We start from the raw sequence: 21,362 nt of genomic DNA on the forward strand, positions 1-21,362 counted from the left end.
GGGGCAGAAAACCTAACTCTAATCTACTACTCTACCTCAATACATCACCACAGCCATGGTAATTAACGACTTGGCATTCAATCCGGATTACTCATGTATCTCAGTATCCACATCGCAGTTCCACAAGATATTTAATTGTGATCCATTTGGCGAGTTTTACTCTTCATCACAAGGGACCTTGAGACGATCCTTATCGCACTCCATGGAAGATGCCAGTGCAGCAGCAGCAGCAGCAGGCAATAAACAAGAGGCAACCAATGACAATACACCCACTGCATTCCTTAAAATGCTATTTTCAACTTCATTAACTATAATAGTACCAGAATCTGAATCCGGCAACCGCTTACTAAAGATATACAATTTAAAACAGAACTTAAAGATATGTGAACTAACGTTCCCTTCCAATATAATCGATGTCAAATTGAATAGGAAGCGATTATTGGTGATATTGGAAACGGGCCAGATTTACATTTACGATTTAAGTTGTGTCAAATTGCTAAAAGTACTACAAGTGAATGTTGATCGTGAATTTGTGGGAGATTTAAGTGCCGATGACAAGTCATGGTTAGTGTTACCTCTTTCTTTAATCACCCAACAAACAGATTTAGTCAATAATGATCCAAACCCGCAACCTATGTCTTCACCTATTGTTCGGCCAGTTGACTATTTCTATTTTGACGATTTGGTAGAGTTTACTCGAAGGTCAAGCACATCAAGCCAGTTGTATAACAAACAGCACATCACCCTTGAAGATATTAATCATGATGCCCATGGTTGGGTTTTGGTATATGATACAATTAATCTCAAACCAATAGTTGTATTCCAAGCGCATAACTCTTCAATTGGGAGAATTACTATATCTGCCAGTGAGAATAAGATTGCAACTGCATCAAAGAAAGGGACTATTATACGAGTGTTTAATTTAAAACAAGAGGCAGATAAATTGAGGATTAAACAGGTGAAGAATTTAAGACGTGGACATAATCTGGCCAAGATTAACGCATTGAGTTTCCATAATGACAATCAGATTTTAGGGTGTGGCTCGGAAACGAACACTATTCATTTCTTTAAAATCTCGGGAGAGCTTGTTCCCACAGAAGAAGGTGAAGATTATAGCAGCCATGATATGAACACTAGTACTGAGATTGACGAAAGTGATGACGATGGTGACACCAGCAGATCTTCAGAAGATTTGAACGAAAACTTGGCCAATTTGCTAATCTCCAAACCAGTTCCAGAATCACCTCCTTCCAAAGACGGACCAATATCTTGGTTTAAAAAGACCAAGAATCTTATCAATAATCATTATACAAACACAATAATCAAGAAGTTACCATACAAGGATTACTTGGAGAATCTTATATGGGAACCACCAACGAGATCATTTGCTTATATCAAACTCCCGGAAACTATCCATAGTGGGAAAAACAAAGTTGAGATTGGCTTCAATGGTAATTCAGTGTACTTAGCCAGCTATCAAACGGGTAATTTCTACCATTATAAGCTTCCTAGACACCGTGCTTCAGTTTCTTCACTTGATGATGATGAAAAGAGGGCAGCATGTCCGTTGATATCTCAATATAGTTTAGTCTAACCTATGTATTGTGGGGTAATCGCACTATATACCCAATCTGGTGCGAGAATTTGGGGGAGGGGGGGGTTGAGTTTCCGAGGAAGAAAAAAAAAGGGAGCGTCCACCCATTGAAAGGCAATCAGTGGCAGTCATTAACCCCACATGAAATCTTTTCTTATCCGGGCTAAATTGACTATATAAATAGTATACCAAAATACACCATCTCTTTTTTTTCTTGAGTTCTTCATGTTGAGATCTTCTTGCATTAGAAATATCAAACTGATCAAGTCAATTCCGTTTCTAATAATGTCCAGACCAAACGTATCATCGTCCACCGCCGCCACGTTGGCTTCCCCATCCCCTGACGATGTTGTCTTGTTCTCGCAAGATCTGGGTGCCAAGTTCATCACCCTAAACCGGGAAAAGAAATTGAATTCGCTAAACACCGACATGATTGAATTGATGACCCCAAAATTATGGGAGTACGCCAAGTCAGAGGGCAACAGTGTTATTGTCCTCAATTCAAAATCTACTCGTGCCTTGTGTGCCGGAGGTGATGTTGCTGCCTGTGCCAGTGGTATTCTCAATGGCGATCCTCACTACGGTGCTGATTTCTTTTACAAGGAATACAATTTGAATTACATGATATCCACTTGTCCCAAGCCTTATATTTCCATCATGGATGGTATCACATTTGGCGGTGGTGTTGGTCTTTCCGTGCATGCTCCATTTAGAATTGCTACTGAACGCACCCAAGTTGCTATGCCAGAAATGGATATCGGGTTCTTCCCCGATGTTGGGGCTACATTCTTTTTACCTAGAATGGATGACAAGTTGGGTTACTATATCGCGCTTACTGGTACTGTATTAAAGGGTGCTGAAGCTTATCACTCTGGGTTTGCTACTCATTACATCAAATCGGAAAACATTCCTAAATTGACTAAGGCTTTATCCAAGAGCTACTCACTCGAGATAGATAGCGAAAGATTCTTGCAGGAAATCAATGGAATTCTCAACAATTTCAGTGAAAAGCAATATCCTGAAGGGTACAAGTTCCCATTATCTGTGGAAAACTTGCAAGTTATCAATAAGGCTTTCAGTCAGCCTTCAATTCCTGATGTTTTGAGCTACTTGCAACAAGAAGGTTCCACTTTTGCTACTGAGACTTTTGAAAAATTATCCAAGAAACCAATGACTTCGCTTGCAATCGCATACGAGTTACTTAATAGAGGTGCCAAGAACAGCATTAAGCAACAATTTGAATTGGAAATGGTTGCTGCTACCAACATTGTCTGTATTCCACCTGCCCAGAATGATTTCGCCAATGGTGTTGCACACAAGTTGATCAAGAAGATCAAGGATCCATTCTTCCCAGAATGGAATCCTCCTTCGTTCGTTACCAAGGATTTTGTGCAAGGGATTTTAAAGCCTTCGGCCAATGTCGACAAGTACTTACCCAAACCTTTGATTTCTCCATGGTTTGGTGTTGACTTCGATCAATATCCTCACAATATGGGATTACCTTCAAATGCGGAAGTTGAACTGTACATCAAGGGCTCCGATGGTTCTGATAGAGCTTACTTACCTACACCGAATGAAGTTGTCAGACACTTTGTTAACCGTAGTAAACATAAATTGGGAGTTGCTGAAAAAGTGGAGCAAATTTTAAACTTACACGGCGAGACCGCAAAGTATGATAACAAATATGTCAATTGGAAATAGGTATAGTATTACAAATTTTACAAATATATAAACGTTTCTTCTACTTGAACTTTTCAACGATTAAATCTTCTCCCAATTCTTCGTAATCTGCCTTCGTAATAAACCAGTTATCTAATGCAATTTTGGCACTATTTGAGTCTTCATTGTGGTCATTCAACATACTGGCCAAATTACAAGCACCGAGCCAAGCTCCGAACTGACGATCCCAAGTCTCGGAATTTTCAGTGTTGTTTGGTCTGATTTGTTGCACAGCATACGAGAATGGATAATTTGGGAAATATTTCTGGGTCAAGGCGCGCAAATCGTTTATTATATGATCAGGCAATCCATTGGCGGACGCGGTACCACCAGTAATAAATACATTGGATAACAATTCTTTAAATATTTCAATAAATCTGGCGAATTTGTTTTGCGAAGTGGTGTCGTTGGACGAAGGGAGCAAGCTTGACTCCAAGTTCTTTAATGCTAAGAAGACCAAGTTGGTTAAACCGTGAGACCCTGGTTTGTCCAAAGTGGGTTCAGGAACAGTAACATTGGGTAATTTGTTCAAGGTTGGGTCAAACAAATTCTCCAAGTAGTTACGTTGGTCTTGGACATTTATGTTTTCGTGGTTGTATAATTGATAACTCTTGATTTGGTAACTTATCGACAAGTTCTTGTATTCTTGTAAAATGTTATGACTGGCATAGTAGTGCTTGAATGAATCGGAAGCATGGGCGAATTGAGCAGGGATAAGATTGTTGAAGGGAGTCTTGGATTCCAAATAGTTCAACACGTGTAAATTTAGGAAATCACCAGCATATTTCGAGTGGTATGACGACTTTTGTTGAATGATCCCGTCTAAAATTGGAGTAACACTAGTCACACTTGACCCAATGTCAATAACTAAACCGGTGGACTTACCAGCACGGTACAATTGCGCAATTGGAGTTTTCACCAACGAAAAGATCGGCACTTCTAAACTTTCAAATACAATCTGGCAAGTAGTGACTTTATTTTGGGGAGTGTTCCATGATTGTTCAGTCAATACCAATGGGTACTCCTTGGCATCAATCGGATTATGGTTGTCGATATTATCATAGACGTATTGCCAGTTGTGTATAATATTGTCGTAGTTGTAAATCAATCCGTTATCAAGCAAGGTCATTACTTCGTTTTGACAATTGGCCTCTAATGCATCGTCACCAACAATGACAGCTTGAGTTTCTGGGTTGACCATATAGTTGGAATTGAATACCAAGGAGGGTAAGTCTTCGCGAGCAAACCCCGCTTTAGTAGTGTATGAACCATTGTCGATAACGACAGCTGGAGATGTGTATGCCATTGTTGTATTGGTGTTTGCTTCTATCGCTTACTACTGTTGTTTACTTCTTGGTAGTAGTTTGACAATTCAAGGCGGTTGAAAAAAAAACCTGGTAAGTGGTCGTGTACTTTGGCAAGGAAAAAAGAAAGGCTCTAGAACCAAAGTCCCCATTATTAATTAGCCATTGCGAAAACTTATACCTTCAATATATACTTTCACACACATACAATAATGTTGAGAGGTAGTTTAAAAGCTTTAACAAAACAAGCAGGCCGTCGTCTGTTTACCACTGCCGTTCCAGGGGCAACTTATAAAACATCCGTATTACCAAATGGCTTAACCGTCGCAAGTGAATTCATGCCTGGAACTAGAACCGCCACTGTTGGTGTATACATTAACGCTGGATCCCGTGCAGACAGTCCCACCAGTAGTGGTACTGCTCATTTCTTGGAACATTTAGCGTTCAAAGGTACCAAAAAGAGAACTCAGCTTGGGTTGGAATTGGAAATTGAAAACCTTGGATCACAAATTAATGCATATACTTCAAGAGAAAACACCGTGTACTACACCAAATGTTTAGCTAGAGATGTTGACCAAAACCTTGACATTTTAAGTGATTTACTTGCTCAGTCGAGATTGGAAAATAGAGCTATTGAAAATGAACGTCATGTTATCTTGCAAGAAAGTGACGAAGTGGACAAGATGTATGATGAAGTTGTGTTTGACCACTTGCATGCTGTAGCTTACAAATCTCAAGATTTGGGAAGAACAATCTTGGGTCCTCGTGAGAAAATCAAGACTATCAACAGAAACGACTTGGTCAACTACATCACCACAAACTACAAGGGGGACAGAATGGCCCTTGTCGGTGTCGGATGCGTCGATCACGAAGAATTGGTCGAACAGGCCAAAAAGTATTTCGGCAAGTTCAAGCAAAGTGATGTCCCATTCAAGCAAAATGGTGACGATTTGCCTATATTCTATGGTGAGGAAATCAGAATTCAAGATGATGCCATGCCCACTACCCACGTCGCATTGGCCGTGGAAGGTGTAAGTTGGTCAGCTCCGGATTTCTTTGTTGCATCCGTGGCAAATGGTATTATTGGTACTTGGGACAGAACTATTGGCAGTGGATCAAACCATCCATCTCCATTGGCAGTAACGGCTGCCACTGGTGGTCCAGGGGGCACTCCAATTGCCAACTCGTACATGGCATACACCACCTCCTATGCCGACACGGGATTATTAGGTGTTTATTTCACCGCTGATAAAGATGCAGACTTGAAATTGTTTGTTGATGCTGTACAAAAGGAATGGGGCAGATTAAGCTCAGGACAAATCACGGAAGAAGAAGTCGAACGTGCAAAAGCACAGCTTAAAGCTGCATTGGTGTTGGCTTTAGATGATTCCACCGCTATTGCTGAAGACATTGGTAGACAAGTGGTCAACACTGGTTACAGATTATCTCCTGAAGAAGTATTTGAAAGAGTCGAATCAATTACAAAGGATGATGTCGTGAATTGGGCCAACTACAGATGGAAAAATAGACCAATTGCATTGGCTGCTGTAGGTAATGTGAAAACATTACCTTCCCATAAAGAAATCAGTAAAGGAATGTCATTATAAGCTAAATACCTGTATATATAAAATGATAGAACTAAACCTTTTGTATTATTTCCACTGCAGTAGAGACATTATCAGTATTCTCATCTTCAGCAGGTTCAGGATCAACTTCACCTTCTTTAACCAAGATTGACTCTGCGGGAACACGTTTCATAACTTCTGGATTAGGGAACAATTTACCGATATTTTCAATCCATCTCCGTCTCTTTTCCAATAGTGCTCGTAATCCATTGTTAAGTGCTTGCTGTTGTGGAGTATTGGCTTCAACCTTCTTCTTTTTGCTTTTTCCCTTCATTCTCTTCATATACGCTTGACCTATTTGTTTATCCAAATCTTCCAAGATTGCACAGTATTCTTGGTACGCAATGTGTTCTTCCACTAACGGAATTAATTTCTTTCGATTAGCACGGTTCCTGCTCACAGTTTCTTTCAACTCTTTCTGCAAAGATCTAATCTCAGCACACACTTCATCATCCTCCTTATTCTTTATCCATTCATCATTATCTATAATGCTAGCAGTTAACTTCTTAGGAACCCGTCCACCTTGCTTAGTCTTGATTTTACCGTCTTCACTGGTTAACGGTAAGTTCATGAAAATACCAATGTACTTCAACTCTCGTTTCAATCGTTCTTCTATGGATTGGAAATCATTGACTTCAGTAGTCACTTTGTAATCTTCTGTGCTGTCCAACTGTGTGGCAATCTGCTCGTCGTCAAGTGACTCAGAAGCGGGTCTTTCTCCGTTAGGTTGTTCGGGGTCTTCATCTTGTAATGTTCCTTCGTGCGTACTCAAAATCGCCGACAATAACCTGCTGGAAAGCGGACCACATGAGATTTCCTCCGTGTATAATACATCATCGCTTATAACATCAATGGACCCCTTAGGTTTGTATGAATCTGATTGAGGTTGTTGAAAAGCAGGAGAATTTAACTTCGATGATAAAGTAGCGTCTTCTTCGGCCCATACGTCAGCGTAGAATCTGCCCAACTTGGGAATCAAGAACGGAGTTACATCTGCATCATAATCTTGTTTGTTAAACCCAGGTGGAATGATATTTCTTTCTCGAAGAAACTCAATGTCTTCCGTCAGAAATGGTCTGAAATATGGTTCAATATATGATTGGAATGTACTGAATTGGACTTGATTAGTTGGTGGTTTGTTTTTGGAGAAATCAATATCGGGTATTTGACCAGGAAGAAGGTCTTGTAAATCATTTTCAGGAAACGATGCAACACCATACTTCTTCTTCAAGTATTCACGGTCAGGTACTTCATCGCTGCCAAACTTTGCCTCGGAGAATAGCCCTAATTCGGCTATAGCTTCAGCAGAAAGAGTCTGTGGTTCGACATATTCAGACTTGGGGTTCTTTAATCTGGTATCATTATCCTGAGTAAATGAACCTGATTGTATAGGCGGCACCGGATCATCCTTGGAGTTTACTCTTTCTTTATCATCATGTTCTTCTTCTTCGTCTTCTTCTTTTTGTTTTTTGTCGTCCTCGTCTTCATCGGCTGCGGAAGCCCCGCTGCTGAGCTTTCTCCTCTTGGCCAAATTGATAGAATCTTCACCTTCTTCTTCACCTACTACTTCTTCGACATTTTCCTTTTGGAATTCCCCTTCTTCGGAAATGGACGACTCTCTTGCTCGTTTCTTTTCGTTGACTGAGCTATCTTGTTCTTCCATCTCCTCCGCTTTCTTCTTTTCCGCTTCCAACGCATTTATAGCCGCCAATGCGGTATCATCAGATTCCTCTACTTCATTCAACCCATTCCACAATTTCGTCAACAATTTATTCAAATTCAACAATGTATTGACATTAGGTATGGTGCGCACCGCTTCTCCATCAAGCAACCCCACAGTCGAGTCATACGAAAGTCTTAGTTCCGTAATGATGTCGTCGAGTGTCGTCGAAGCTGAATGAGATTCTGCCATGGTCTATAATACAAGTACAGTTGATGTATTGGCACGTTAGGTTGTCAAAACAAAGTGTTGCTGATTTTGCCTGTCAGTTTATTTTTTTTTTTGTTTTCTGGAACCGCCAAAAAAATTAATATACGCAAGTGAGCTACAACTGAGTACTGAATTTATATATTTACAGGATAAGTTATATACTATGGTGTTATGTGTTTAAGATAAGCATCGTCTTTATGTTTCTTCAAGTTTTCTACCAATCTGTTGACAATAGCATGTTTCGCAATTGGGGCGTCTTGAGGTCTCTTCCAAGCTTCTGGGAATTGCGGTTCAGGCTTCTTGATGAATGGCTTCATATGACGCTTGTCTAATGGGATATCGCTAAAGTCGTCAGTCAAGTTCTTGGATTCGTTTAATAACTTGGTGAATGTTTCCACACAAAAGTTGGCATTTTGGGCAGCTTCTGGGAAATGGCCAGACTTGATTTGGAAAGTGTTGGATTCGTGGTTGAACTTGTTACCGGCCAATACCTTGAATTTATGTTGTTGCTTATCATTCAAGTTCAAGTGGTCGAGTTCAACAGATAATGACACTTTACGGTTATATTTGTTATTGATATCTTCGGTGAAGTCAGAGTAATAAGTCAACTTTAATGGAGTTTCAGCCTTTGGTTTTGGGGTGTATGGTTGACGATACTTGGCCAACAATGGCATTTCGTAGGCACTGACCCTGGTGAGGTGTTCAATTCTTCTCTTTATGTGTGGAGCTTCACCTTGGTTCAACACCAAAACGTTACTCTTTCTTGGTGGACGGCCTCTTTCATTCATGGGAATAGCACTGGTGTATTTTTCCTTGAAGTTTTCAATCCCAAAAACATAACTCAAACTGGGCTTGTTTCTGACCAAGGCGCTAATAGTGGACAAGATGGCGGTTCTTTCTTGGTTGTTTGGAACATAATTGGTTCCCAAATATTGCTTTCTCATTCTGTGTAATTCAAACACTTGGTCAGCAGGTAATCCTTGCCAAGCATGAGGGTTAAGATAAAGTGGAGTTGATGGAGGCACACTTTCCAATTTTGACTTGGATGATGAGAAACGAGTTGATACCCTGACTATAGCTGGTGATCCAGCACACTTTCTAACGGGAATCATGCTTTGTTATACTATACTTTCAACTGTTAGTGGGACTAATTTGGTTGTAAAAATTTCAACCAACTAAAAAAACGAAAATTTTTTCTGGCAATTTTACACTACCTTTGACACGACGTATATTGCAAAAACACTATACAAACAGTTGCTAACTAAATCAAACAATTATATGGTTCGCTTATGAGGCTATTTCTTGTATTGACACATTTGTAATGTCTTCTTTGTTCCTTAACCGCTTAGATGGAGGTCCCTCGTTATTTGTTGTTCGTTTAGAACTTCTACCTTTAGTTCTCAGATTGGAGCTCCCAGTCGTATAACTAGAGTCTTCTTCTTCTTCTTCTTCTTCTTCTTCTTCTTCTTCTTCTTCTCCCTCCTCTTCCCCTTCTTGATAGTCCTCTTCTTCGTCGCCCTCAACTACTTCGTCATCATCTTCCACTTCTTCATCATCAGCTACCGCGTCGTCGTCTTTTTCAGCGGCTTCTTGTTCAAGTCCCTCCTCGTCGGCTTTAACTTCTTGTTCTACCTCATGCTTCGCTTCTTCGTTACCTTCTGCTGCATCCCCCTCTTCTTCTTTGGCTGCTTCTTTATCTTTTTCGGCTGCCTCTTGTTCAAGTCTTTCCTCGTCAGCTTTAACTTCCTGTTCTACTTCATCTTTCGCTTCTGGGTCTCCTTTTGCTGCGTCTTCTTCTCTTTCTTCCTTACCAACTGCATCTTCTTCAACCTTTTCATCTTGTTCAGTTTCTTGTTTGACTGGTTCTTCCTCTTCACTTTCACCTTCGTTTATTTCAGGAGCATCTAATCCATCCAAGTAATCTTCTTCTTTCACATCGACATCATCATTCTTGGAATTATCATCTTCCTGTTTAATCTTCTCATCAGTGGGCTCAACCTTAAGTTCTGGTTGCTTCTTTTGTGGTTGAAAGAACAGTGAAATCGAAGCTTGAGGTTTGGATTCGACTCTCTCAATCACATCTTCTCCGTTATTACTGGGCACACCAACTTTTTTGGAAACAGGATATCCTTCAATATCAGCATACGCTTTATTTGCAGCTGAATTCAAACAAGTTTCAATCATCGAATCTTCCCAATTCTTACTTGGATCTAACCAGTCATCCCATTCTTTAGAACCAGGGGCCAAAAATACAGGTTTTCTATCATGTAGCCAAGAAATATCATGAGTATCAGTCTTCAAAGCTGGGGCTGTGATGATCGTGAATGATGATAAGAAGTCGGAATTATTTCTATAATTCTCATAATTACTATTATGAGAGTAGAAACCAGCAAGATATACAAGTGCAGATTTCTTGGAATGAACATAATAAGGAATTTTGTCTCCTTTGGTCTTGAGCCATTCGAAGTAGCCCTGTATAGGGACAACACATCTATGTTTTCTTGACGCGTTCCATTGTGGTTGATGTTCCTGTAACGATTCCCGACGACAATTAAAATACTTACCCTGGTAACGTTGGATTTCACGCGAGTACTGTGGTCCTTCATTAGGGGTGCCTTTGTTAACAGGAGTTGGATCCTTAGGTCTAGCCCATGATGGAAGCAAGCCAAACTTCAGGGGTTCAAGAACGTACTTTTGGTTGATTCCAGAATCCTGGGATTGGACCTTGTATACGATAAGAGCAGAGTTTGTAGGGGCAATGTTGTACGATGGGTACCAGTCTTGAACGCGGGTGGCGTCTAACTCAACTCTGGCCATGTCACCCTCACTACCATGAATGTCATACTGGTAGACTCCTTCATTTGAACTGCTGTGTGTATCAGCTAGTTCATGCGTTTCTTTATCCACTAGCAACGCGGTGCTGGTAAATTGATTGGGTAAGTCATTTAAATTCTTAACGGTTAGTAGGGAAAAACTTCTTTTTGGAATTTGCCAAAGTATACGTACTACTCCTAAAGCGAAACGTCCACACATTAGCTATTTCTATTTATTGAGCAATTTGATATATCAATGGAAAGCTTGAATTGTAGAAATAGGGTGAATTTCGCAGTTTTATATCGCAGTCTTTTTCTGGGGAAGTTTAAGGAGTGGAAAAGAGCAAATAGCAAGAAACTAAAGCAAGTTTGCTTTGCAAAGCAATTGTATTTTATATATGTTATTCTAATTATTACAGTATGAAAATTACATAATTTAGCGATTGCCACGTTCCCTAATCAGTCTTGATCCAAATCAGCTTCTGTATCATCATCAAAATAATCTGGCTGACTATCAGGATCAAGAAACTCATCATAAGATTTTCCGAAATTGTTGGTGCATTCAGGATCATCGTCAGAGTACAGATGACCCTCTCCTTCAAAATACTCTGGTTGGGCATCCTTATCTAAAAACTCGTCATATCCAAAGCTTGGCTCTTTCTTATATTGCGTCTGTTCTCCATTTTTCTCTTTCTTAGTACCATTCTTATATTGTTGTCTTAACTTCTCTCTATAACTCCGCTTAAACTTCTCATAATCTTCCACTGCTAATCTACTCGATTCATACTCCTTTTCAGACACCTGTGGATCCTGGGCATGACCAAGATGCACATCCTCTAAAAACTTCACTGGTTCCATCCCTTCGGGAAAGTAGCCCTGTTTCACTTTCCCATAGGCAAAACTTGGATTGTACTTGTATTCCTGACCATACCCCAACTCTTTCATCAACTTGGTAGGTGCATTCCTCAAATGTAATGGAACAGGCAACTTGGTAAGTTCCGGTTCTTCGCTAATCAATTTCTGAGCAGTGCGTAATGATCTGTACGACTTTGTTGATTTCGGTGCTCGCGCCAATTTGTTGGCAACATGGGCCAATATGATTTCTCCCTCGGGCATACCTACAAATTCAAGTGCGTCTTTTGCAGCAACCACAAACGGTAAGCACGAACTGTCACGCAATCCAACATCCTCAGAAGCAATGACTATCATCCGTCTAATAATAAATAAGGGGTCTTCTCCTCCAGAGAGCATTTTCACCAAGTAGAACATGGCAGCATCGGGATCTGACCCTCTCACCGACTTATGAAATGCACTGATTATATCGTAATGTGATTCTCCTTTCCTATCGTACACTTGATGGAAATTCCTAGTTTTCAAGAGCGGTCGAAGAATAGACTCTGTTATTTTGATGACGCCCTGTTTGTTTTGCAGTTCTGGGATATCCTTCTGTGCCTCTTCATTATCGGTGGAAAATTTGGATGTAGACAAATAAGCATTCACAGATTCCAAGATATTCAATGCCACTCGCGAATCACCCATACTCAAACCCGCAATATAATCAAACGCATCTTTCAGCAAGGAAATATAATGCATGCCATACAATTGTTTTCGAAGTTTATTCACCTCATACAAGGCGCGACCAAGGATTTTCACAATTGACTCCAGAGTCAATGGTTCCATCACAAACGTATGAACTCGAGAAAGTAACGCATTGTTTAATGTAAATGATGGATTTTCAGTAGTGGCACCAATCACCGTGACTATTCCCTTTTCAATTGCTGGTAATAACAAATCTTGTACTGCTTTGTTAAATCTGTGGATTTCATCAAGGAATAAGATTGTCCGCTGTCCAGTTAAATTCCGATGGTTTTCAGCGTGGGTGAACACTTGTTTGAGTGCCTTGGCATTGCTGTCCGCTCCGGATAATTCCACAAATTTGCAACTGGTGGATTTAGCTACTATTCGCGCTAGTGTGGTTTTACCTATCCCTGGACCACCCCATAAAAGAAATGATGGGATGTGATCAGCTTCAATTATGTTTCGTAATGGTCCATTTTTCCCAAGAAGATGTTCTTGTCCGTAAAAGTCGTCTAATGATTTAGGACGAAGCCGGTGTGCTAGTGGAAGACCAGCAAGCCGTTTCAATTCGTGCATTTCATTGGCTTTTGCAAGTATATCGGATTGTCTTTTCGGTGGTTCCTCGACGATCTCCTCTTTCTTGATCTGGGAAGCATTAACTGCTGCTGCCATTTCTTTCAACTGTTCTTCGAGTGGGGGCTCTTTTGGTTTCTCTTGCGGGCTCTGTCTTAATTCCTGTTTTACGCGTCGTTCTTGAAGGAGTAAACTCGTCAATGTAGGACCCTTGACATCACTCTTCCCCTTCTTCTTCTTTTGAGATGAATCAGCTTTTAATCCAAGTGCACTGAACGCATCGCGTTTCCTGGTGCCAACTATGTGAATATCATCATTGGAGTCATCTACATCGGTGCCCACCAGATCAGCTCTTGTGGCTGATGTTCCTTCAAGATTGTCCAAACAACTGTTGACGTGTCGTTCTAGTAGTTTCTGGTCGATTGCTTTCCCACATATTGGACAACTTTCCTCCATCGTTATATCATGTTACCTTGAGCTTATGATAAAAAACTGGTCTAGAAAAATACGCGCAATCCTTTTTTTTTAAAACAAATCTATATCACCAACAACGATCATGTCGGATAGGTACAACTACGACGAGGATGCTTATAGAGAATCATCACCTGACTATTCAGACAACACAGCCAGACGGAAAAAGCTGAGTCCGCCACTAGCTTCCGCCTTGGCTTCTAAAAAACACAAACTGTCCTCTCCAGCCATTGTCGACCAAGAGGAAGAGTCATATGAAGAACTAGCCCGACAATACAAAAAGTTCAAGAATGCCCCGAAGTTTGACCTCAACAGCGAAGAAGTGTTTTGTATCTGTCGCAAGCCAGACCATGGCGAGTTGATGGTTGCGTGTGATGGGTGTGAAGAGTGGTTTCATTTCAAGTGTATGAATGTCAACCCGGGGTTTTCTCACTTGATCGCCAAGTTCTATTGCAAGTTTTGCCAATGGAAAGGCGTTGGTGTGACTAAATGGAAACGAAAATGTCGATTGCCAGAGTGTTACGAGGCGATTAGGTCTGAGTCAAAGTATTGTTCAGATGAGCATGGGAAATTGTACATGAAGCAAGTGTTGTTGGCAAGAGCAGGATCAGCGTCATCTCATCAGGATATAGATATAGGAATAGTCAAGGATGTGCTTGATTTTGTTGGCAAAGACTATGAAAAATTCACCAAATTAGGTAGTAAATTCCCTGAATTGGACCAAGTAGAAAAGTATAGAATGGATGAAACCAACATAGAATCGTTCCTAGATGGTGTGAAACTGGACTTGCAAATGGTTTCGGTAAAGTATAGCAACTTGGATGATGCAATTAATCAACAAAACCTCAAAATGTCTCGATTAATAGAAATTAAGGAAAACATCAAAACCTTGAATGAAAGATTGGTGTCTTTGATATATCCTGAACAAGTCCAAGAATCAAATTCTTCCAAAAGCAAAAAATCAAAGAAAGGTTCAAATAAAAAGAAGAAGGTGGATTTGTGTTATTATGACAAACTAATAAGCTCAGATAATTCAATTATTTCCCAAATAATCAATCTGGATGAAATTTTCGAAAAGTTTAGTCAACAAGTCAAACGGAAAATACAAGCCTTAGCTGAAGAAGAGGAAGAAGGAGACCAACAAGAAGAAGTTAGCGATATGTTCATGGATCAATTGTGTATTAAAGACAAGAGAAAGTGTCCTCGTCATAATGGCTGGTGGAACTTGGCTTATGACGAAATATCCAAGAAACTATTAGAACAAAACTCGAGAATGGAAGTATTGAAACAGCAAAAGGAAACAATACTACGAAATTACTCTATAGATGTGTATGAAAAAGTGTAATAAACTATTTCTTCTTCCCGTTAATTGTAGCCACTATCCTTCTAGTGTGTCTGTAAGTTCTGAATTCACACAAGTAGATTCCTTGCCAAGTACCAGTTGCAAGTCTACCGTTGCTAATGGGAATGTTTAAATTGACCCCAACAGTGGTGCTTTTAACATGACCAGGCATATCGTCAGGGCCCTCATCAGCATGGATATAAAAGTCACCTTCAGGAACCATTCTATCTAATGAGGAAGTCATATCGGTTCTTACGTCGGGATCGCAATTTTCGTTCAAAGTCAACCCTGCACTGGTGTGTTGCAAGAACAAGTTGAGAATACCAACTTCGTAGTTTTTGATTTGAGGAACATTGCGTAATACTTCATCTGTGATGAGATAACATCCTTTGCTTCTAGGACTAAGTGAAAAAGTTACCTGTTCCCAAGACATTGTAGCTGTTGTAACTCAGTTGGTTTAGTTAGTAGAGTAGGAGTAGATTAGATTTTGGATTTATTTTTTTTTTTTCGCGTTCATTTTGGTACCAATTGGAAGGTCGATGTAAGTAAGCCCTTAACTATGACTGTCCTGGCTCTTTTTTCCAAAGCAATCATAATAATTGACTTCTAGCAACTTTAGAGAACTTCTCTATTGGTATCGTATGATTCACCGCAATTCAGAATTTCTGACAAATGTGGCAATGAACAATGGTCTGTCAAGTTGGACCCAAATTTCATTGTTGGAGGTTTAAACTGGTGTGCCCAAATTTACGGTACTAATCGGTGATAACCGCAAGGATCTTGACTAATTCATTCCATTGAGGGGATTATCTCAATTAGTTGCTAGTATGGAGCAGTACGGAACAACGGATTTAAACTAAGCCCATTTGTGTAACTGCAGCTCTCCAAAATTGAAAAATTGGTCTAAACTTGCAACCTTTTGTATTGTCACATACGAGAACTCCCACCAGAATTCTGGAATTTTCTTACGGCGGCTGTGACCATCATGTTTATAAAATAATTTAAAAATATTTGATATTAATGGGAAGAAAATGTTTTCCATAGACCCCGCCATTCAGTAAACCCGCCTCAGAAATCTTTGGTGATCTTCGAAAATACATCCACTAACTTTAAACAGGATCAATCAGGCTACTAAAATTTTAAAATAGTCATGTAACAGCGTGATGCAAGCTGAGCTATGCAAGGGGTCTGTTCCAACATCAATATCGCTAAGTCTGAACGAACATACTTAATATTCCTTGAGCCACAGGCTTTGCTCACATTAACAATGTTCTATCGTAAATGCAATTTCAAATATTATTTAGAAAAAAAAAAGATCAACTGCAATTTGCAATCACAATTTTTTACAATTATAATTCTTGGCACAATACAAATGAACCACTTACGAAACTCCTCTTCCATATTATTATTTCGTAAGTTTAATTATAGCAACAGGCGGACATGTTTGAAGGTGGCACACGGTCTTTCTAGACTTAAGACAAGTACTTAAGTATCGAAATTGTCCAACCTTTGTTATTTTTTTTCAACATTCCCTAATATTTTCCTCAATGACGTTATTCTTTGTTTTATTTTACGTCTTTTTCTTGGCATTAGCTGCTGAGGTCCGTATTTTCAATCTTAAAGGAACCGGGGAACTTACTCCTGTTCTGGTCGATTCAGCCAATGGCGTCTTATACGGCGCTGTAGAAGTTCCTGATGAACTCGACCTTTATTTACACTCCAATGGTGAGCTAGAAACATTCAATGGTCATTTCTTGAAGCTTACTCCTTTTGGGATAGTCGAAACTGATACTCCAGAAACCCAAGCTTGGGGTGTCACACAGATTGATGGCAAGGACGTCTTGACTTATGACGGAAACGCTCAGTTTTACTATGGGACTGACCAACATCAGGGAATGGACCGGTCTTTTACCCAGCAGAAATACTTTTTTAGCCAATCGGTTAATTTAGAAGTAAGGGATATTAATGATGGAGTGGACACTGCTGCTGAACCACCTAATGTAACTGAACCTAATATTGGAGATGATGCTCAAACTCTTGATGAGGGTGGTGATGTTACTGAACCTGCTGGAGGAGACGTTACTGAACCTGATGGTGGTCAGGTAGCTGATCCTGCTGGTGGTGTTACCGATCCTGATGGTGGTCAGGTAACTGATCCTGATGGTGGTCAGGTAACCGATCCTGCTGGTGGAGGTACTACTGATTTGGGTGGTGGTGATACAACCGACATCGGTGGTGGTGATACAACCGACATCGGTGGTGGTGATACAACCGACATCGGTGGTGGTGATACAACCGACATCGGTGGTGGTGATACAACCGACATTGGTGGAGGTACTACTGATTTGGGTGGTGGCGATACAACCGACATTGGTGGAGGTACTACTGACACGAGTGATGATGGTGGACATACCTGGCATGATGGAACTGATACTAGTGAAATCGGTGGGGGTACCTCCGATGATGGACATTCTGCTACTACTATTGATGGAGGAAGCCATTCTACCGATGATACTGATAACAACAATCATTCTGGTACCAATAATCAATCTGGTACCAATAACCAATCTGGTACCAATAACCAATCTGGTACCAATAACCAATCTGGCACCAATAATCAATCTGGTAATAATCAATCTGGAAATAATCAATCTGGAAATAATCAATCTGGAAATAATCAATCTGGAAATAATCAATCTGGAAATAATCAATCTGGAAATCAATCTGGAAATAATCAATCTGGAAATAATCAATCTGGAAATAATCAATCTGGTAATAATCAATCTGGTAATAATCAATCTAGTAATAATCAATCTGGTAACAAACCTGGTACCAATCAATCTAGTACTACCATTACGCATTCTGCTACCACCCATGACAATTCAGGGCCAACCATTTCATTGGGAGGTTGGCAAGCGTTTGTGCTTATTGTCTTGTCTTTATTTTAGTCTCTCTATTTAGTCTTACTCTTTAGTTGAAATCCATGTTTTCATAATATATAAAAAATTATTGCAAAAAATAACGACAACTGCAGGACTCGAACCTGCGCGGGCAAAGCCCAAAAGATTTCTAATCTTTCTCCTTAACCACTCGGACAAGTTGCCTCTTTAGGAAATCGATAATTTTTCGGTCTACTACGTGATGCAAATATCACCACCTTTAGATAGTTTAATAAGGGATTTAGCTCTATATTTGGTCTTTCACGCATTTAAAATAAATATTTAATACTTTAATAAGCCATAATATCCAGATTATTTTATTTTTTGGTGCATTTAAAGCGCTTTTAAATTTTGTATATAAATCTCGTTACGATTTCGGTCAGATAAGTAATGGGGCAGATTTATCCCTTCACTGATAGTTTATTGATCTCAAATAGAGACCTATTTAAAAAAAATTGGGGTAAATCAATAAAATCCTGGATTTTCTCTTGTGATTCCCTTTGTAAGGAATATTTATGTTTTGAAATTCTAGAAAGCTGAATAATACGTATATGATTTTGCTGAGAGAAAATTTCTTTAGACCTTTGGCAAAAAATTAACAAAAATTAACAAAAATTTACTAAGTTTTTTGCTCATTACTATCTTAAAGTATTATAAAGACACACATTAGTCAAATAAGAACCAAATGAACGATACTTCCAAACTTCTTTTTGTTATATTTTGAACGACTGCCATTTTGCAGCAATTTTCTAGTTGTTAGTAACTCGCAGTACACAGTGAATTTTTTTTTCTCTTAAATTAGTGCGATGCCCATCAAAAAAAAAGTGAAAACTTCAAGTCGTACATTTTGTAGACTACCTTTCATTCATAAAGAATACACTAAACATGCAACTTGCAGTTCGTCAAGAAGACGCCGATGTCTTGCTTAAACAAAAGAATATCTTAGATGAAGCTATCCTTGAAAAATATAGAGTAGCAGGTCAAATTACACAAACTGGGTTAACATACATCAAATCATTAATTAACAACTCCTATCACTTGACTGGATCCAAAGTCACCATTCAACAATTATGTCTCTTGGCTGATTCCTTTTTAACCAAGTTATTATCTCGTCAATACGTCAATACTGTTAATGAAAAGGGAATTGCACACCCAACCACTATTAATGTCAACGAGTTAATCAACGGATTTGCTCCTGAAATCGATGATGAACGTTCCTTCACTTTTAAGGAAGGTGATGTTGTTACTATTAGTTTAGGGGTTCATATTGATGGGTACGCTTCCCAAGTCAGTCATACTATGGTTATTTACCCACCTTCTCCTGATTTCAAGCCTGCTGGTCCATTGTTGGGATCAAATGCTGATGCTATCTGTGCTGCTCATGTTGCAGTAGAAACCATGGTTGCTTTATTAGGTTCCTCCTTATCTCCAGAAAAGTTACCAAACAACTTGAAAAACCCAAGCAATACCATCACTGGTCAACAAATTAGAGGTCTCGTTGATGCTATTGCCGATTCCTTCAACTGTATTGTTGTTCCTGGATCCAAGATTAGAAGAGTTAGAAGATTCTTGGCTGGTCAAGCCGAAGGTGTTGTTGCTGAACGTGACTTCAAGGGTGTTGTCTGGGATGAATCTCATCAAGAAAGCAGATTATTGAAACAAGCTACCACTTCTACTGAATTGATATTACAAGATAGCGCAAACAAGCCAACTCAAACAAGTAATTCATCTGCTGTACCAACGGATGAATTTGTTGTTTTACCTGGAGAGGTTTACCAAATTGATATCCGTATGGCTGGATTGCAAAATATTAATGAGGTTGGTATTATCACTACCGAAGAAATTGATCATTTCACTGGTAAGAATAATAAGCAAGATTTCAACTGTAAGAGTTCTGTTTTCATCCGTGATTTTGCCGTTACTCATCAATTAAAATTGAAGACTTCTCGTAAATTATTGAGTGAAATCGACAATGAATTCTCTGTTTTCCCATTCAAATTAGATTACGTCGGTAAGAATTTCCCAATTAACTTGGAATCAAGCGATGAAGAAATCAAGAAGCAAATTGAAGCTATTGGCCAAGATATGAAGTCTCACAGATTAGGTGCTTCCGAGTTAACCAACCGTCATTTAATCAAGGCCAAGCCTATTCAAATCACCAAATTCATTCCATTGGAACAAATATTGTTGACTTCTAACCCAACTGGTAAGCACGGTATTGATGCTGCCAAGCCTGTTTTACCAGGTATGGAAATCCCATTACCTAAATTAGGTATATCTTCCTTGAAATTGAAGGCATTATTAAAACACGGTAAGAACATAAGCAATGTGAGAGAATCAACCACAGTTATAATAAATAACAATGGTGATGAAGTGATTAGATTAACTGGTGGGGAAAAGACTGCCAAGCCAAGTTGGGTTCATTCACAATACAAATTGGCAGGTGAAATTAACGAAATTGTTGGTCACTTGATCCAATTAACTAAAGATAAGAGATTTGGTATCAAGGTAAAGGAAATCAACCCTTACAAGATGAAACAGTCCAATATGGCTGTTGAATCCATGCAATTAGATTAGAGCATTTAAATATTTGTAAATTAAGAATTTTGTTGTACTTAACTGTGTAGTAAAGTGAATGAATAATATTCTCCAAATGTAAAGTTTAAACGAGAAAGAGCTAGAGCCAAACGGCATAAAGATGTTGACCACGATTTGAAATTTTACATTTGTTACAGAAAAGTGTCTTTATCTAAAAACGGATCACAAAAGATACTAGACAATCAGTTCAGGCGGATTCCAACATATAACCTGATGTCGAAATTAAAATCCCAAGCGGTCTCGCAACAATGCCCGCCCAGATTGTATTAGGTCAACCCGCGCAGATGGGTAGCATCTTAAATCAGTTAACTTTCCACTACTGTACTTACTAAACTTAGTCCAGATCCCTTATATAATTGAACTTCGGGGCTACTAGCCTCCGAAAGTAGTCCAAGCAAATTAGACAGCCAAAAAAAAAAAATCGTTCCAGAAAATTCTCCCGCGTTAGGTTTTACTTGCCGCCGGGGACAAAGCCTGCGAATCCCAAAAAAAAATAAAATTTTGGCTTTATTTTAGACGGACAAGACAAACAAACAAACAAGGGAGACACGAATTTACACCAGGACCAATACTCTCGTAATAGTCGCGTCAAGAATATATTTCTGTTCGAATATCTCTATCCAAGCTTGGCGCTTGATTTTGGCATTTCTCAAACTCTACTGGAATATCCGAACTGACCGCCCCTTTAAACTTTACATGTGATGTCATTTTGGCGCCCATATTTTTTCGTCACCACTTCTGCATATCGCCTAAGCAACCTAAAAATTCAATGTTCTAAAGAAAGATTCAAAAAAAAAAAATGCACAGCTATGCTGAAGTTTAGGTGGATAAGTTGGGACATTCCTTGGCTCTTTAAAGAAGTCCACATAAAATATT

General features: G+C 39.4%; 12 protein-coding genes across 12 annotated transcripts; 6 read left to right on the top strand and 6 right to left on the bottom strand. All coding sequences in view use genetic code 12, as the record gives it.

Annotated features, from left to right (window-relative positions):
- Nucleotides 1–55: 55 nt before the first annotated feature.
- SPAPADRAFT_48007 (uncharacterized protein) lies at nucleotides 56–1,594 on the top strand (the record flags this gene model as incomplete). The annotated part of the gene is made up of 1 exon (XM_007372294.1): nucleotides 56–1,594. The coding sequence occupies one exon, from the start codon at nucleotides 56–58 to the stop codon at nucleotides 1,592–1,594; it is 1,539 nt and encodes a 512-aa protein (XP_007372356.1).
- A 116-nt stretch (nucleotides 1,595–1,710) lies between these two features.
- On the top strand, nucleotides 1,711–4,658 carry EHD3 (mitochondrial 37S ribosomal protein mS47; the record flags this gene model as incomplete). Its single annotated transcript, XM_007372295.1, has 1 exon — nucleotides 1,711–4,658. One exon carries the CDS (start codon nucleotides 2,024–2,026, stop codon nucleotides 3,293–3,295), a length of 1,272 nt encoding a protein of 423 aa, XP_007372357.1.
- Nucleotides 3,336–4,619, bottom strand: SPAPADRAFT_48009 (uncharacterized protein; the record flags this gene model as incomplete). Its single annotated transcript, XM_007372296.1, has 1 exon — nucleotides 3,336–4,619. The coding sequence occupies one exon, from the start codon at nucleotides 4,617–4,619 to the stop codon at nucleotides 3,336–3,338; it is 1,284 nt and encodes a 427-aa protein (XP_007372358.1).
- A 171-nt stretch (nucleotides 4,659–4,829) lies between the features above and the next one.
- On the top strand, nucleotides 4,830–6,224 carry MAS1 (Mas1p; the record flags this gene model as incomplete). Its single annotated transcript, XM_007372297.1, has 1 exon — nucleotides 4,830–6,224. The coding sequence occupies one exon, from the start codon at nucleotides 4,830–4,832 to the stop codon at nucleotides 6,222–6,224; it is 1,395 nt and encodes a 464-aa protein (XP_007372359.1).
- A 31-nt stretch (nucleotides 6,225–6,255) lies between these two features.
- Nucleotides 6,256–8,154, bottom strand: NGG1 (histone acetyltransferase; the record flags this gene model as incomplete). The annotated part of the gene is made up of 1 exon (XM_007372298.1): nucleotides 6,256–8,154. The coding sequence occupies one exon, from the start codon at nucleotides 8,152–8,154 to the stop codon at nucleotides 6,256–6,258; it is 1,899 nt and encodes a 632-aa protein (XP_007372360.1).
- A 143-nt stretch (nucleotides 8,155–8,297) lies between these two features.
- On the bottom strand, nucleotides 8,298–9,297 carry SPAPADRAFT_58076 (mitochondrial 37S ribosomal protein mS35; the record flags this gene model as incomplete). The annotated part of the gene is made up of 1 exon (XM_007372299.1): nucleotides 8,298–9,297. The coding sequence occupies one exon, from the start codon at nucleotides 9,282–9,284 to the stop codon at nucleotides 8,334–8,336; it is 951 nt and encodes a 316-aa protein (XP_007372361.1).
- A 533-nt stretch (nucleotides 9,298–9,830) lies between these two features.
- On the bottom strand, nucleotides 9,831–11,094 carry SPAPADRAFT_145639 (putative peptide hydrolase; the record flags this gene model as incomplete). Its single annotated transcript, XM_007372300.1, has 1 exon — nucleotides 9,831–11,094. A coding segment is annotated over one exon (1,158 nt), but the record flags the coding sequence as incomplete, so codon positions are not given.
- A 250-nt stretch (nucleotides 11,095–11,344) lies between these two features.
- On the bottom strand, nucleotides 11,345–13,592 carry SPAPADRAFT_69321 (ssDNA-dependent ATPase; the record flags this gene model as incomplete). Its single annotated transcript, XM_007372301.1, has 1 exon — nucleotides 11,345–13,592. The coding sequence occupies one exon, from the start codon at nucleotides 13,590–13,592 to the stop codon at nucleotides 11,445–11,447; it is 2,148 nt and encodes a 715-aa protein (XP_007372363.1).
- Nucleotides 13,593–13,682: 90 nt separating this feature from the next.
- SPP1 (Spp1p) lies at nucleotides 13,683–15,412 on the top strand (the record flags this gene model as incomplete). The annotated part of the gene is made up of 1 exon (XM_007372302.1): nucleotides 13,683–15,412. A coding segment is annotated over one exon (926 nt), but the record flags the coding sequence as incomplete, so codon positions are not given.
- On the bottom strand, nucleotides 14,957–15,382 carry SPAPADRAFT_131340 (uncharacterized protein; the record flags this gene model as incomplete). Its single annotated transcript, XM_007372303.1, has 1 exon — nucleotides 14,957–15,382. One exon carries the CDS (start codon nucleotides 15,380–15,382, stop codon nucleotides 14,957–14,959), a length of 426 nt encoding a protein of 141 aa, XP_007372365.1.
- Nucleotides 15,413–16,496: 1,084 nt separating the features above from the next.
- On the top strand, nucleotides 16,497–17,954 carry SPAPADRAFT_64162 (uncharacterized protein; the record flags this gene model as incomplete). Its single annotated transcript, XM_007372304.1, has 1 exon — nucleotides 16,497–17,954. The coding sequence occupies one exon, from the start codon at nucleotides 16,497–16,499 to the stop codon at nucleotides 17,895–17,897; it is 1,401 nt and encodes a 466-aa protein (XP_007372366.1).
- An 819-nt stretch (nucleotides 17,955–18,773) lies between these two features.
- Nucleotides 18,774–20,465, top strand: ARX1 (putative hydrolase; the record flags this gene model as incomplete). The annotated part of the gene is made up of 1 exon (XM_007372305.1): nucleotides 18,774–20,465. One exon carries the CDS (start codon nucleotides 18,774–18,776, stop codon nucleotides 20,463–20,465), a length of 1,692 nt encoding a protein of 563 aa, XP_007372367.1.
- Nucleotides 20,466–21,362: the final 897 nt, after the last annotated feature.

Source organism: Spathaspora passalidarum (assembly GCF_000223485.1).
Source record: "Spathaspora passalidarum NRRL Y-27907 unplaced genomic scaffold SPAPAscaffold_1, whole genome shotgun sequence".
Classification (NCBI taxonomy): Eukaryota; Fungi; Ascomycota; class Pichiomycetes; order Serinales; family Debaryomycetaceae; genus Spathaspora; species Spathaspora passalidarum.